Source organism: Schistocerca cancellata, chromosome 1 (assembly GCF_023864275.1).
Source record: "Schistocerca cancellata isolate TAMUIC-IGC-003103 chromosome 1, iqSchCanc2.1, whole genome shotgun sequence".
Lineage (NCBI taxonomy): Eukaryota > Metazoa > Arthropoda > Insecta > Orthoptera > Acrididae > Schistocerca > Schistocerca cancellata.
Window position 1 is genome coordinate 69,988,375 of NC_064626.1, and position 17,526 is coordinate 70,005,900.

Genomic DNA, 17,526 nt, shown 5'->3' on the forward strand with positions numbered 1-17,526 from the left:
CTGATAATACCTGGTGCATGGCGGAATATAAAAGAATATAATGCAATAAAAAATTTGCCACTTGTACCTCGAAGATCACCGCTAAATGACGTCAAGATCAGGGATGAATTTACTTCATATTTTTGTAGGAGTACGAATGCTTCATGGGGAGTTCTGACTTCTTAATTTTAGAGCATGTACTTCATATTACAGAAACAGTAAAAATCAAAATTGATAGATTGCAAAATACTGAAGTGTTTTTGCTTACTGTATCTGAGTTCAAACCAATCTTGTTGGTATGTATTGGCAGAAGAAACGATTACATAAGCTGGTATGCAAACCAAACTGGTTCGTAAATATCTTCTTCGACTCCTAAGGGAGAATTATTATTACTTATTATTTACGTCATATACATACTTATTTTGTTAGTATCACAACTATTTTAGTAAAAATAAATATGGAACTTTGGAAAATATACACTTTGTTCCAATCATCTATTTATGAAATTTATTGTATATATCCTGTAAATATTAATAAATAAATAAATTTGTTCCTGAGCCAGAACGAATAGAATCTTGTTTCTTCTTTAAATGTTTACGAAATGTGACCATAATAGTTTCCTTTTTGTTTTCAATCTCCTGGACAGGTTTCTTTAAAACTTCACTGAGACGACTCCAGGCGTCAGCCACTTTTTTGTATCTTTATGGTCTTTATTCCTCGGGTCCCAAACGCAGGGTTCTGCTTGATAACATTCGATGAATTGTAATGTTTCCTTGTTGGACCAGTTACCGGTATTCATTTTCCCTGCTGTAGCCTACTTCTATACAAAGAAGGAACGCACTTCTATCCGCCGCCAATGCACAAACAATACTAAGTCCACAACAAACGTGTGGACGCATCGCAAGAACCTCCTTTGATTTGTGCCAAAAAATCGACGCTCGACCGGATCGACCACAAGCGCTAGCAAGCCTACGCAAGTCAAGCCAAACGCCCCATCCACACGTTTGAATTTGTGATTGCTTGTCGAGGTTTGGCAAGCTTGTGGACGCGGTATGAAAGGAATAATGACCACCGATCAAATAAGAACTGAATTACCTGCGTACACAAAACAAGTGACTTGCTGCCAGTTGTGTCTACATTCCCATTGATTATGTATCACAATATATTCTGAAGGCGTGTTAGCATTTACTAATGTCTCCTCTACAGAGTGTGTCTGTTTAAGGCTAAAAGTTACCTTCCTGTAATTTTTTTTAATAATGGTGGCTAAATAGTGCTACAAGCAAAAATAAAAGTAGCCCCCTTGGTGTGTGACAGGTGTGAGTTCTTTGCCTGTGTTATGTTGTCGCCATACGTAAACACGTAGCAGCGTGCTCAGTGTTTTGATGATGTGGATACCGACTGTTTTCCTTTGATGTTTGAAGTGTAGTTAATAAATTGCCCATCCTGCTCATTGCCATGCCCGAGGAGGTTTTGCTGCGAGAAAAGTACGGTCCCTTCGGCCGAGAAAAAATTTACGTTAAACCAGAATGTAAGATATTCATTTCGTGTATTTGGGTTTTACTGCTTGACGCTTTTTGCTGTTAGCATCGTCTTTATAAAATCATGTCGACCTACCTTCTTACTGCTTTTGCTTCTGTAATAGTTTTTCGTTGCGTCCTATTGTCACGCGTTGATATTTTGCGGGCTAGGTAGTGCGTAGTCGGTGGCTTGTTATAAAAGCATGTATCAAAAATAGTTTTGTCAGGTTATAATAATCTTACACATCAAAACATGCAAATTTACGAAAGAAGTCGAGTTAGTACACATAAAGTCATCAGAATAATAAGATCGTGTTCATAAATAACCTGTAATGCATACGAATTAATAGGTGTAATGCTGCTCCTTCCAAGACAGTAACCATTCTGTTCAGCAGCTCTTCCGATTCCTTTGCCATTTCATTCATAATTACGATGTCATTGGCGAACCTCAGTGTTATTATTTCATTTCCTTGAACTTTAATCCGGTTTCCGAATTCCACCAAGGTTTTCTTTATGGCTTGCCCATTGTACAGATTGAACAACTTTGGGGATACACAACAACCAAGCCTCACTGCTATTTCGACCACTTTCCCTTCCATGTCGTATGACCCATGTAACTGCGGTCTTTGTGCACAAATCGCAAATTTAACCATTTGGTTCGTGCATTTTATACCTGCTGCCTTCAGAATTTCGGAGAGTGTAAATCTGTCAACATTGTAGAAGCTTTCTTTAAATTTATAAATGCTGCAAACGTTTGTTTGTGTTTTTTTAACCCATCTTCTGAAATAAATTGTAGTGTCTGTAATTCCTTTCATGTTTCTTCATTTCACTAGAACACATAGTCATCTCCCTTGAATTTGGCTTATTCAAAGATTGTAACTTTTCATAGATAATAATTTAAACAATGTTTAAGAGATTGTACTTTAATAGATCACATTCTCATATGACATGGTTAACAAGAGTAACGAACTGACTGGTTAATGAACAATCATAATACTGCCTGAAAAAGACAGGGAACATATATATGAACACCATACATGACAAGTAGCAACAAAACTTCAGTAAAGAAAAAAATTAACTCTGAACACTCTTACTCAATTATTTTTGTTTTTAATTGTTCAGCTTTCAACATGTTTTAAATTGATAGTCTCTCCATGAATGTTGTTAAATGAACTTTTATGAAGTTTCTGTGTGTCTCTTGCCTCACGTAATTTTGCCTTTTATGTTTTTTTTCCTCATGTTGTTTTTCGTTTTCAGTATGTTGTTTTCATTATGTTATTTTTCCTTCGTGAGTATTGTTTAATGTATATATGACAGCTTAATTGTCAACACACAGTTCTGTTGCCTGGTTCAACGTGAAAGTTCAAGTTCTTCTCCATGATGTTGTATTCAACATTATATCTTTGACTGAAGAGACAGCGGCTCTGTAATCTGTTTCGGCTGTTGAATTTGCCACAGGACATTGCTTTTGCTCTTACTAAATAATGGGTCATCCTCACATGAAAGGAACTCTGCTGGTGGAGCATGTAATTGCGATACCACCTCAATAATCAGAATCACTCCAGACAGCAGTGCGGAGCCTCCATCAAAGAATACACCATATTACATAGTTCCTTTTAGGTGCAGAAAAATACATTTTACTATTTTCCATTGTCTAATGGCTTATTGCTAAATCTGTTTAAGTAATTAATAACAAAATAATTATATATCGTTTCAAGGTACAGTAGACTCCGTGTAGCTTCTTGATAGCATTCAGTTCTTTCATTTGGCTCATCATTGACAAAATTTTCTTCGTCTGTCACCATTCCACACTCTGTGGATGTATCTATTGGATTTAAATCATGGAACTAAAAATGTCATAAAATGGATATGTAGTTTGTATACAAAAATTCCCTGTGAACTTATTTTGGCAAATTTTTAAGATATGATATTTGATTTTGAAATGTCCTGACAAGCATTGTTTTAAAATTTGATTCAGCTTCTTCACAACATCATAATGTTGTCTGTCTTCTGTTCAATAACTAGTCCTTCATCGCCATTGAACTTTGCTTTCATAATTTTTCTTACTCTATACTATATATGAGGATCATCATCAGTGTTTACATATCCAGGTGTCATAATATAATTTGAGATATTCTTGTTACAGTTTTATGGAGCTTATTCTAGGCAATATAACTCTTATTCAGCTTACTACAAACTCTTATTTGTATGACAGTTAAATTCATCAGGCTGCATCATGTAAAATTCCTTATGCAGATCACTGAAATGCTGTCCTTACATCAAAACTGTTGTTTTAACTTTATTTGTTACTGCAAGACTAAGAAGCATTGTAATTGACCCATAATGAGCTATAGCACTAAAAGATTCTGAATGTCTAGCCTACCCTCTTGCTTAAAACCTCTTGTAACTGGTCTGGCTTTATAACATCTGTCTTGCTTTTTACGCAGTACTCTGACACAAGTTAAAGGTTTTACATTCTAGTTTATTTTGTGAAAGTCTTAACTACAGTAACTTCATCTTTATCTTTGATTATTATGCCAAGTATGACATTACCTTAGGCAGGATGGTTGATTGCTCTTTGCAGTCGCCTACATTTAGTACGCAATCAAGGTCTCAGAAAGTCAGTTTTTGACAAAATAGCACGCGCGCGCGTGCCCACACATGCACGCGCGCGCGCGCCCACACACACACACACACACACACACACACACACACACACACACACACACACACACAGACTGTGGTCGTGTGTGTGTGTGTGTGTGTGAGAGAGAGAGAGAGAGAGTTGCGTTTGCGTGAGTGTATGTTATATCTCCAGTGAATATCTTGTTGGCCGAACGCTCATTTTCTTACAGGACTTCTTTTTGTTGTGCCTATCTGCCACTCAGCGTCTCCACTACACGGTGAGAAGCAACTATCCTTTGAATAATATTTTTTCCCATTTCTGAAGATGAAGCTGTTTCCAAACTGGTAACTTTCTTGAAAATGGTACCAAAATCAAATATGCTCTCACTAGAGATTTTCTTTATGAACTTGAAGTTTTTTCATATCAAAGCAAAAATGTGCACACTTTAACGAAAGGAAAAAACTGAAAGAGAAATGTACATAGTTATTGAGTAAGAACATATGCATGAAACCTGACTGAGAATCTGTGGGCTATAGCAATAAATTATGCAGTCTTTATGCTAAATCAAACTGGAAGAAGTTTAGGAGGAGGAAAAAGACTCACTGAATTGTGATTTGGACAAAAAATGGATCTTATTAATTTGAAAAGTTTTGAATATGGCTGCTATGTTCTAACTGAGGATCACAGAAAGACCGGAAAAAAATCAATGAAAAGAGCCTTTAACACATATGATATGCTATTTTGTCAAAAACTGACTTTCTGAGACTGTATCCAAAGGATGGAATGTAACAGTATTATGAAAAGGACAGTCGCTACTTACCATATAGCGGAGGTGCTGAGTTGCAGGTAGGCACAACGAAAGACTATCAGACAATGAGCTTTCAGTCAACGAGTCTTTCATTAGAGATAGAACAGATGAACACACATTCATTCGAACACAAAACACACACACACACACACACACACACACACACACGGCAACAGTCTGGCTGCTGAGGCTGTGTGTGTGTGAGTGTGTGTGTGTGTGTGTGTGTGTGTGTGTGTGTGTGTGTTTTGTGTTATGTTCGCATGAGTGTGTGTTGTCTGTTCTATCTCCAACAAAGGGCTTGTTGATGAAAGCTCATTGTCTGATAGTCTTTTGTTGTGCCTACCTGTGACTCGGCACATCCGCTATATGGTGAGTAGCAACTGTCCTTTTCATAATACTATTACATTCCGTCCAGCATTTTCAATTGTTGAAATATGGTAAAAATTGTCTTTAACCAACAAAAAATATCTATCAACAACATGAGATTCATTTCACCTATGCCAACATTAATTAAGCCCACATTTGTTGGATGAGATTTGTGAGTGTTTGCTGTAGATAGAACCAGCATATGGGTATTCATTCCAGTGTTTCATGTAATCAGTGCTATTTCATTTTATCACGTCTCTGATGTATGAGACATTTGATGTGCTAAATTTTTGTGCCACACATTTGTTAAATTCTGTTGTATGAAACATTTTATACAGCTGTCTTTTGTGTCTGCCTGTTGCAACAGATCCCAGATTGTCAGTGGTTTTCAAAATGGAGATATGTACAGTCTGAGCCTTTATGTAAGATTTCAATAAGAGGAAATAATTTAAAAGTTTTATTTGGTACATATAAAATGTTTAACATAAAGTTTTGTGTGTTTGATACCATGACATAATGTAAAAAACTAGGACTACAGAAATGTCCCATTCCACATGTCTGCTTTAACCCATGACATATCATCAGTAAGGCGGAAATGGTTATTCTAAGCATCTCCAATACGGTGCCTATGACATGAAAATACATATAAATAAAACAATAACATCTCCCTCCAAAAATACAATCAAAGTAATAGGACAATTGTGGGTAATTAGGCATTTTATGGTGGGGACAAGCTAAATAAAACAGTAACAAAAAGCAAACTATGATCCCGAAACACAACATCATGAAAAAAAAAAAAAAGTTTACAACATTCCACTACACCAACAGAATCTACAGGAATCTTGACACTTCCCTTGACCTATATAGGTCACTCACAGCTGACGCTACCAAAACACCAACACCTACAACTACAACTAAAACTATGAAAATTGGAATCGGTCGTTTCCCTTGACCTATATAGGTCAACTACAACTGTTGATACTAGAAAGCCAACACCTACAAGTATGAAAAACAAAAGCAAAACCAGAACACCTCAAAAAACCAAACATCCCTACGTACATTAAAACATGTTCAGTACACCCTAAATACACGAAACATCACAACTCGAGAAGAGTAGACCCAAAAAAACAATTACATACCACCAACAAATTCCAGCACTGCAAACTAGGTCGGCCATCCCAACTCCTCCCCCCCCCCCCCCCGCCCCTCCTTCACACACACACACACACACACACACACACACACACAAATACCACCACCACATGTTCCTGGCCCAGGACGTCAGAACTCTGCTCAACCTCATGTTCTTGCGACAAATACTACACTTCACAATCTCAGCAATCATTCAAAATAACTGGATGAATTTAATAATGGACAACATGTCCTCCCCATCTCCGAACACAACATAGCACTGTTATGTTTAATCATATCCGTACCTAACAACAGAAGCCACACAATAAATTAAATGTCTTGCTGCACCACAGACATCAAACCAATAACACCTAATAAAAATGCCAAACATGTAAACAAAAAAAGAAACAAAAAAATGGTAAATCACTGAAAAAACTTCCAAACTTTACGTTTGGAACTACAAACACTGCCAAAGACTTCATACATCCAACACCAAGGCTCAAATGATCTGTACAAACACAACCAACTCAAACTCCTTGCCGTATTGATGTTGCAGACCACAACACCCTTACGTCACAGGTCAAAGTAGACGGGTGGAATTGGGCACTTCCATTGACCCAATAACTATACTGTAAGAAACTAACATTTCAGTCACACTTGAAGTGCCCTCCTCTTGGGACTACACACAGTAGACTCTTAAGAAGGCCTGTGTAGTCATGGGCAAAATTCGCTGTTTTCTCCAGTAGGCCTATTTATTTCTTTTTTTTTACATTGTGATGTGGTATCATACCCAGAAAACCTTTGTGTTAACAGACTTCTGCCGCAGAAACATATGTTGTTAAATACAAAACATTCTCTGGAATTAAAGTAGTAGTGGAAGTCTGTAATTCGACATCTGCAACTCAAATTCTTTCTAACTCGGCAGCAACACGTTCGTACATTGATTCAGTTTTATGTAATTTGTTAACCAGACTTTTCTAATTGTCATGTGTTGGATGGTGGTTCAGTCTTCCTACCAGATGCTTTCTCAGTCAATCACCAATTTATGACATTTATGTTTTCAGTTGATAATCTAACAGTAACTAATGCTTGCTGCTTGAACTTTTTAATTCTTTATGACTTTTATTTCCCCTCATCTCATTTCTGTCTTATGTTTCATTTATACATTTGCTTGTGAAATAACCCTTTTGTTTATGGTTGTTACACGATTAATTCTCTCTACAGTATACTAAGTATTTGGCACGTGGTTTATTTCTGCAGTGTTCCTTCACATGTTTATTTTTGCCACATTTGAAACAATGAACTGTAGACTCTTCTTGCTGACTTGCTTTGACAAAGTGTTTGTTTTGTTTTGAGAGGAAAGCATTTCAGGACATGCTTGACTATTCTGTGTCATTTAATCTCTCTTCATCCAGTTACAAACATTCAAATAATGTTTTGAGGTTATTTTCAGCTGCTACTTAATTATCCCATGCAGTACGGATGGTAACATTCCAAGAATTTTTAACATAATCCAGCTGTCCTTCACAGCTTCACCTTCTGCTGCTAAATCCTCCACATGTTCTTGAGCTTATGTACAGTTTTTAGTAGCTGACTTACTAATATTGTATTTATAACTGAAGAAATTTCTCGACAAACCCTAACTTGTTAAATTTAATTCCTTGCTACACAGCTTGTGTAATTTTTTAAGCAGTTGACTACCCAACTTGTATTTGCTATTTTCCTGCCTATATTGCTTGTGCTATTCAGACATATAAAAATTTGTGCCTGAAGATCTTTCTCAATCCAAAGCATCACATGTTGTTCAGTTTTTCTTCCTGTCAGTTTAACTTTCTGTCCATGTGTTACTAATTATAACATCTTTAACTTCAGTGTTGTTGAAATTGTCAGGAAACACATGTAACATTTCCGTATTGGTCCTCGCTTGAAAGTTCTGACAAACAAAAATTTGCTGTGTGCCCTTGAAACATGTAATTGATCTGACTGCACTTTGTCTTTCAGCTGGTAGAATAATTCTGCTACTTTTATTTACTGATAGGCCTACTGCTTTTCACTATTTGCTGATTAGGAATTCATCACTGACATGCACATGTATTACTTCATAAAATCTGGTGAACGGTCACGTATGCAATTTTTGATACCTGCCCACAACCTGTTGAAAGATTCTAATGTTGTCAAGATAATTCACTTACGGAGTTATTTATGCAGTGCACTTGAAAGACTTGAATGAAAAGTACTGTTGGAACAGTGTTTAAAAGAGGGATCACATTCTTGTACAACATCCCTGCATTCTTATGCAACACCCTTAACAACAGTAACTATCTGACTGATCAAAGTGTAATTATTACAACCAAGAGTATCTGTGTAGTCGATGCTCATTACTTTCTCTTGGGGAGCATTGATAAGAATAGTGTAATAGTAACTGCACCCTACACCGCTGCAGGGCCACTCCTCATATTGAGGAGTCCAGTCTATAAACGTCTCTTGCTGCCTGCCATTCATAAACTGGTTTTTCTTTAGGAAATAAGGACTGTGCTACTGCTCTCTTTCAACTGTCAGTTGTTTATTTTCCATTGGATCATGCTGATATGTTCCTCATGTCAGCCATAGGTTTGAGGTGCCCATTCATCCATGGATGTACAGTTAGTAGAAATATTGTTGGATGATGACCACGGCATCTGATTATTGATGAACGCCTTACATCACTTTTGAGCTGTAGCTTTGTGCGAGGGTTGTTTTTTAAGTAAGGGCCGTTCGCGCGTATAGTCCCATAGTTCGCGCGGATGCCGCAATAAGCCACCGCGCCACTTGCCGGCATCCTTCCCGTTCACACTGATGCAAGTTGCAGCTCTGTAGCTGACATGTACGCATCGCTGTGCTACTTTATAATGTTTACGATTATTGAATCGCCCGCCGCGTGTGAGATACAGTCAGTGATACGTTTTTTGACCGCGAGAAGCCTATCAGCTGCAGAAATTCATCGTCAGTTAACAGAAGTTTATGGCTTGAATGCAATGAGTGAAGGTAAAGTGCGTCAATGGGTTAGAGAGTTTAAAAATGGCCGTCAAAACGTCCATGACGAAGAATGCTCAGGCCGGCCCTCTGTGATCACTGATGATTTGGTGGCTGCAGTCTAAACAAAGATTCGTGAGGACAGAAGATTCACAATTTCCACTCTTTCTTTGGAATTTCCACAAGTTTCAAGATCGGTTTTGTACAAAATTGTGTCTGAAAACCTAAACTTTAAGAAACTGTGTTCTCGGTGGGTACCCAGACTCCTCACAGAGGACCACAAAAGGAAGAGATTTGCCACTTCATTGGACTTTTTGATTCATTACGAGGAAGAAGGGGATGACATGTTGAGTCAAATTGTCACTGGAGATGAAACATGGGTATCCCATATCACTCCAGAAAGCAAGCGACAATCGATGGAATAGCGACACACAACCTCACCCATCAAGGTCAAAGCCAAACAGACGCTGTCAAAGCGCAAGATTATGGCAACTGTGTTCTGGGACCGGCATGGTGTTTTGCTAGTGGACTTTATGCCACGAGGAACGACAGTCAACTCAGATGCCTACTGTGCAACTCTAAAGAAGCTCCGCAGAGCAATTCAAAACAAAAGGCGCGGCATGCTGACAAAAGGAGTTTTGCTCCTGCACGATAACGCTAGGCCTCACACCTCTCAAAAGACTCGGGATTTGATTGATTCTTTTGGCTGGGAAGTTTTGGACCATGCACCATACAGCCCCGACCTTGCTCCTAGCGATTTTCACCTTTTCCGGTACCTGAAACACCATCTTGGCGGGCAACGCTTCAATGACAACAATGGAGTGAAAGCGGCCGTGAACTCTTGGCTGTCGGAGCAGGCGGCCGAATTCTTTGAAGAGGGAATTAAAAACTTAGTTGTACGGTATGACAAGTGCTTAAATAAACAAGGCAACTATGTAGAAAAATAGGTAAAAGTGTGTAGAATCGAAAAATAAAAGTTTTTTTACAAAAGTATTTGTATCTTTTTTTAAAAATAAAAATGGCCCTTATTTAAAAAACAACCCTCGTACTTTGTGTAGCAACAGTTCTTTTCAGTGATTGGAGGCCACAGTAAATGAATATTGATTTTTATGCACATGTTACACATTATCAGTCAAATATACTTTCTATGTAGATAGTGAGGCAACAAATATATTTAGCCTTCATGTGCTAAGGTGAATCATATGAATACTGTAAATTACCTCCAGTTTAATAATGTGTGCAAAATGCTTATATGTTTCCATGTAATTTTATATGTATGGTATTTTGTAATATGGTCGAATGACATATAAGTAATATGGTTACTACATACTGCCATCAATCTGTTCATGATGAGAATCAGAGCCATTTCACTTCACATATGTATATTCAGTTTCACAGACAAATGATGCAGAGTACAGATCTGAGAATTGCAAGCTATAGATCCATCACAACAATGATTACTGTTATCAATTCACAGAAATACCATATTCAGGGTAATTATATGCAGTTTAATTAATTTTATCATAAGTGTTGAATCATATCAGTAACTGGAAGTAACAACTGTAGTGCAGATAAATAACTACTCTTCCAGCAGAGATAGAATCCAAGAATTAACAAGACCCGCAGTGCAGGATGGGAAAAGCTTTTGAGCCTTTCCTCAACTCATTCCAACTACTAGAGGACATACCACCAGAGTATCTAAACATCTACAAAAAACCATCCCAGTACGTAGACCTACTTACTAAAAAACAGTTGAAAAGAGAAATGTGATTGAATTATTGAGCAAAAAGAAACAAACACAACATACCTTCACAAACAGTGGAACAAGAATATTGGTTGGTATGTTCAAAGCAGAACTCTGTAGTTTGAAGGTTTCCAACAGAAAACCCTAAACTGTAAATGAATTAAGACTGAGAATAGGATGAAAATTTTTGGTTACACACGTATTAAAATACAGAATATACTGCCCATTTTTTTCCCTCTACAAATAAAAATGTAATTATATGTGTGTCATATAACTGCAAATCCTCTGCTTAGATAATGAATACAAACAAATTTGGTAGTGTTAGCATGATAGTATCTCTTTTTGCTAGATGGCCAAGAAAAGTGACATTCTTAACAATGTATTGTGAGTGTTACTGATACAGCTGCCCAGAGACATAAATCCATGCCCATAAGGTAAATAAATTACTGACATGCCAATGAAAATTATTTGTTGTTGTCGTTATTGTGGTCTTCAGCTTGAAAACCAGTTTGATACAGCTATTGATGGTTCCTTGATACCTCAGAATGTGTCCTATCAAGCAGATCCCTTCTTTTGGTCACATTATGACACAAATTTCTTGTCTCCCAAATTCTATTAGTGTCTCCTCATTAGTTACGTGTACAGCATTTTTCTCTAACACCACATCTCAAAAGCTTCAATTCTCTTGCCTGAACTGCTTGTTGTCCATGTTTCACTTCTGTACAAGCCTACACCCCTGACAAATATCTTCAGAAAAGACTTGTTAACACAAATCAACACCAGATGTTAACAAATTCCTCAGCTTCAGAAACACTTTTCATGCCACTGCCAGTCTGTGTTGTATATCCGTTCTACTTCAGCCATAGTAAGTTATTTTCCTGCCCAAATAACAAAACTCATGCATTACTTTTAGGTCTCATTTCCTAATCCCCCCAGGGGGCTCATGGGTCTTTCGTGAGTTCGTGCATGGCGCAGATGGGGCCCCAAGCTAGTGCAGCCAATTTTTCCTTCTGTGGATGCATTTCCTTCTCCCTGCCCTCCCTCCCTCTCCTCGCTCCTTCCCCATTGCCACCTCCTTCCCTCTCTTGGTGTTCTGATTTCTGTTGACATGGTTATCCACTTGGTTTCCTGTGTTTGTTCCTCTTGCCTGTTCTTCCATCATTTTTGGCGTTTAGATCCCCACTTGAGGTTTGACCTTCACTATTTCCTGTTTTTAGTGTGACCCATGTAGGGAAGAACTCCCTCCCTAGCATCTACGGTGTGGATCCCTCTCCCCCTTCTCCCCCCTATCCCCCCTCTCTTCCCTCTCCCTTCCCTATTGTAGCCACCTTCCACCATGCTAGGTCACCAGCACGTGTAGCCAGTCCATGTGGAGGGGCTGTTATGAACCCATATGGCTGAGCCCCCTGACAACACAGGGCTCACACTACCAATACCTGAGGTGTTCCCTGTCCATGCAAGCCAAGGAATGGTTGCTTGTCATCTTGGATTATAGGAACTCCTGGCAATGGCCGCCATGCCAGGTGGCTCTTGCTGTGGCTAGATGGCGCCCATGGGGAGAGCCCTGGTCAGAGTGGATAGTATCAGAATGGATGCTTGGAGCATGAAGCGTATCAAACTGCAAAAATCCGACCGTTCTCAAATGGCCGTCTCTTTGAATGGTGAAGGATCATTAAATACTGCTTCATATGACCCGGCATCCTTCCCTTCCCTGGCTACACCATGGGAGGAGGGCCAGGCTCACCACCACCTATGCAGTGCTTGCGTTTTGGGCATATGTCTTCCCGCTGTACTGTGGTCCTTCTGTGTGGTGACTGTGGCCACCCACTCCATGAGGGAAGCCCCTGCATTCCACAATCTGCGTGTGTCAGATGTGTTGACCGGCATTCCCTTTGATCACTAGATTGCGCAGTGTACAAGAGAGAAAAGAAGGTCCAAGAATACTAGTCCCTGGATCACCTGTCTTATGCTGAGGCTCGCCAGAAGTACGCGAGACTCCATCCAGTGTCACTATTTCAACTTTTGCCTCTGTTACTTCATTTCCTTCTCCTCCCCCATCCTTAACCCAGACCTGTCCCTCCCCTCCCCTCCCCTCCCCTCCCCTCCCCTCCCCTCTCCTCCCCTCCCCTCCCCTGCAGTTCCCACAACCTCCCATCACAGAGCCGCTCGCCCTGTCCGGCCCAAGAAGTGCCACCCTTTATTAGCATCTGCTGGTGATCAGGCTCCTCTTGGGACCCTCGGCATTTCTCAGGCCAGAAGACCACCACTTGGTCACGAGATGCACCATCTGTGCACCCCAAGGTCACCCGCTCTCATTCGGTTCCAGATCTTTCAGAAGCCTGTACACCCCCTGTGCCCTGCCCTCCTCCACCTCAGAAAGAGAAGAAGAAGAGACACAAATCCCAAGACAAGGCGCTCCCAGTGCCCCTGGAGGTGCCATCTTCCCTCCTCGCAACCTGAGTCTGACATCTTATTTATGTATGTGACCCCATCGTTGTCAGTGACTACTATGAACCAAGTGACCTGTCCTCCTCCTCGGCTCTTGTCTCCTCCTATTCTGCATTCTGTCTTGTTCTTCAAGGAACACATTTCTGTGATGACCACTCTCCAACATATCGTGGTTATCAGGCATTCTGTCGGAACTGTAGTGGCCCCGGGGTAGTATCTGGTGTGGTCTGCATTTTGGTTTGCTCTGATGTCATTAGTGAGTGGATCCCCCTACGTACCAACTCAGAAGCGATAGTGGTTCGAGTGCAAATGACTCCGGCAATCACCATTTGCAATGTCTACGTCCCTCCAGGTAGGCCACTTCCTTATATTGCACCGCCTACCTTAATCCAGCAACTCCCGCCCACTTTTCTCCTCCTTGGGGACTTCAATGGCCAACATCCACTGTGGGGGAGTGTCACTTCAATGGGTAGGGGTATCCTAATTGACGAACTTATCACAGACCTTGATTTGTGTTTCCTCAATGACGGTTCCCCTACCCACTTCAGTGCCGCTCATGGCACCTTCTCTGCAATCAATCTCACAATCTCCTCCCTTGCCCTCGTGACTCCCCTACATTGGTCATTCCATGATGACATTTGTGACAGCAACCACTCTCCAGTGATTCTATCGTTGCCCTGCTGCCACCAGGCAGACAGGCCCCCATGTTGGTCATTTTGCATGGCCAATTGGCCTTTATATACATATTCTGTGCGCTTTTGACACCTCCCACTCGAATTCCATTGATATAGTTGTACAAGGCATCTCTGCCATTATTCTTCATGCTGCTGGCACTGCTGTCCCCCGATCCATAGATCGCCCTCGTCATTGACTGATACTGTACTGGACCGCAGATATTGCAGTCGCTGTCTGGGACCACCAACAGGCACTGCAATGATTGAAGCGACACACTTCACAGATTAACCTCCTCACTTTGAAGCATCTCTGTGCTAAGGCTTGTTACCTTATTAGGTGGAGTAAAAAGGAATGCTGGGAGCACTATGTTTTCTCCCAGGGGACATATGTCTCTTCATTGCAGGTTTGGTCGAAGCTTCGTAGCCTTCTGGGCTGCCACCAACAGTCCACTGTCCAGGGCCTGAACCTTCAAGGTTCTCTGTGCACTGATCCATTGGTCCTCGCAGAACACATTGCAACACAATTTGTGATGGCATCATCATCATCTTCCTAGCCTACTACCTTGTTCCAACAGAAATGCAGAGTCAAACAGACCCACCTCGGGGCATTTAGCCCAATAGTGCCCCATTCACTAAATGGGAATTGGTGCAGGCTCTTAGTTCCCCGCAAGATACAGCCCCCGGCCCGGATTCCTTCCATAGCCAGATGATGCAACATTTGGAAGTTCTCCAGAGGCAACAGCTCCTCAGTGTCTTCAACCACATTTTGCTCATGGGTGCTTTACCGTCACAATGGCAGGACAGTACAGTTATCCCCATCCTTAAGTCTGGGAAAAACCCAATGTCTCTAGACACCTATTGCCAAAGTAGCCTGACGAATGTACTTTGTAAACTGCTCGAATGGGTGGTCAGCTTCAGATTATGTTGGGTACTCGAATCCCACGGCCTTTTGTCCCCATATCAGAAGAGGTTAGCACTGGAAAGGAATTTGTGGCGGGCCGCATCAAACCAGTCAGTAGACTGATGACCAAAAAGAAAAATCAGTGTGGCTTCCAGGCAGGGCTATCTCCAACTGAACATTTACTTCAATTGGAATAAGCCATCCGACAGGCTTTTACTCACCACCAGCATCTTGTCGCAGTCTTCTTTGACCTATATAAGGCGTATGACATGGCTTTGCGCCATCACATTTTAGTTACCCTCCATGACTGGGACTTCCATGGTCCCCTTCTGATTTTTGTCCGCGAGTTTTTATCTCACTGGCTCTTCCGGGTTCGAGTTGGCACTTCACTCGGTGCCCCTCGGATCCAGGAGAATTGCATCCCACGGGATTCTGTGCTAAGGGTCACACTCTTCCTCATTGTCAACTACGGGCTTGTGACCTCTGTTGGGCCTCTGGTTACCCCGGCATTGTACGTTGACGATTTTTGCATCTGATGCAGCTCCCAATCGGTAGCATCTGCTGAGTGCCAGCTCCAAGGTGCCATCTGACAGGCCTCTGCATAGACCACCACCCATGGCATCAAGTTTTCTCCCTCCAAAAAGCAGGTTATGCATTTTTGTCATCAACGCACAGCACACCCCAACCCAGAACTTTATTTAGGCAACCAGCTCCTAAATGTTGTAGGACAGTCCTGTTTCTTGGGCCTGATTTTTGATAACAAATTGACATGGCTGCCCCACATTTGCCACCTAAAGACTACACATATGCGAAAGCTTAATGCTCTCCGCCTCCTGGCTCACACATCTTGGTGTGCAGACCGTTCCACTCTTCTCCATCTTTACCGTGCTCTGGTAGTCAGGCTTATGGCTCAGCATTTCCTGCCACTTTGAAACTCCTTGACCCTGTCCGTCATTGTGGGCTTTCGCACTAGTCCTGTTGATAGTCTCCTCACAGAAGTGGGGATTCCCACTCTACACATGTGTCCCCTGTGCTCTTTGCCAATGAGGGATGTCTCCGGCCTAACACCTGCCCACGGGTGGGATTGCTGGTTGGCATGTGTCTCACTTCCCTCTATCGGGATCTCCATCTCCACTCATTTGACTGCACCCCATGTCTCTCCTCCCATACCCCGCCTCCTTGTATGGTTCCTAGACCATGGATTAGGACCAATTTATTCCAGGATCCTAAGGTCTCTGTCGCTCCTGTGGTTTTCGGTGTCTTGTATGTTCCATCCTTACGGAGTTATAGGTTTCCACCATTTTTTACACTGATGGTTCTAAGACAGTCGATAAGGTGGGATATGCTTTCATGTCTCCTACTGGCTTTGAACACCATTTATTGCTGGGATCATGTAGTGAGCTTCTAGCCATTAACAGGGCCCTCCTTTTTGTTTCTCAGGCCTCTCTTCACAGTGTTTTAATTTGTTCAGACTCCATGAGCAGCTTGCAGGCTATCGACCAATGCTATTCTCGTCACCCTTTGGTCTCTGCTATCCATGACCTACTCTCTGCCCTTGAGCGTGCCACCTGTTCACTCATCTTTCTTTGTGTCCCAAGTCATGAGGGCATCCCAGGGAATGAACTGGCTGACCATTTGGCTAGAGAAGCAGATACTTACCACCCATTTCCTTTCATGATTCCAGCTACGGACATGCGGATCTATGTCAGATCTCTCTCTGCCCAATAGTGGAATGCCATCTAGAGCACTACTACTCATAGTAATAATCTCTGCACAATCAAGGAGTCTACTGCAGTTTGGTACTCTTCCTTCCACTCCTCTCAGGAGTAGTCCACTGTTTCATGCATTTTACACATTAGTCATAGCTGGCTCACCCATTGTTTCCTCCTATGTAATGACCCAGCCCCACAATGTAGTTATGGAGCCAGAATGACGATATCTCACATATTGGTGGAATGTCCCCATCTTTTGGCCCTTCGTGTTAAATATAGTCTTCTCAGTTCCTTAAATTTAATATTAGCAGATGATCCACAGATGGTTGAACTGGTCCTGTGTCCACAGTAAAAGTGGTTTTTCTCTTCAAAGTCCTTCACTGTCGTTGGCAGAACTACACTATCATCAGCAAACCTCAAAGTTTTTATTTCTTCTCCCTTAATTTCAATTCTTACTCCAAATTTTTATTTGGTTTTGTTTGCTGCTTGCTGATTGTACAAATTGAATACCACTGAGGATAGGCTACAACCCTGTGTGACTCTCTTCATTACCGTTACCATCACTTTTCTTTCGTATCTCTGTACCACTCTGCTTTCTGGTTTCTGCA

The 17,526-nt window shown here is 41.2% G+C and overlaps 1 protein-coding gene across 2 annotated transcripts in view; it reads left to right on the forward strand.

The window, feature by feature from the left end:
- The first annotated feature begins 980 nt into the window (after positions 1-980).
- Positions 981-17,526, forward strand: part of LOC126165201 (RUS family member 1) — a 112,287-nt gene continuing 95,741 nt past the window's right edge. Inside the window, exon 1 of one of the 2 annotated variants that reach the window (XM_049920300.1) lies at positions 981-1,507. In XM_049920300.1, the coding sequence (XP_049776257.1) occupies positions 1,435-1,507 (73 nt within the window). In that variant the 5' untranslated portion in view covers positions 981-1,434. The remainder of the gene's footprint in view (positions 1,508-17,526) is intronic. The other variant, XM_049920301.1, reaches the window with a different exon arrangement.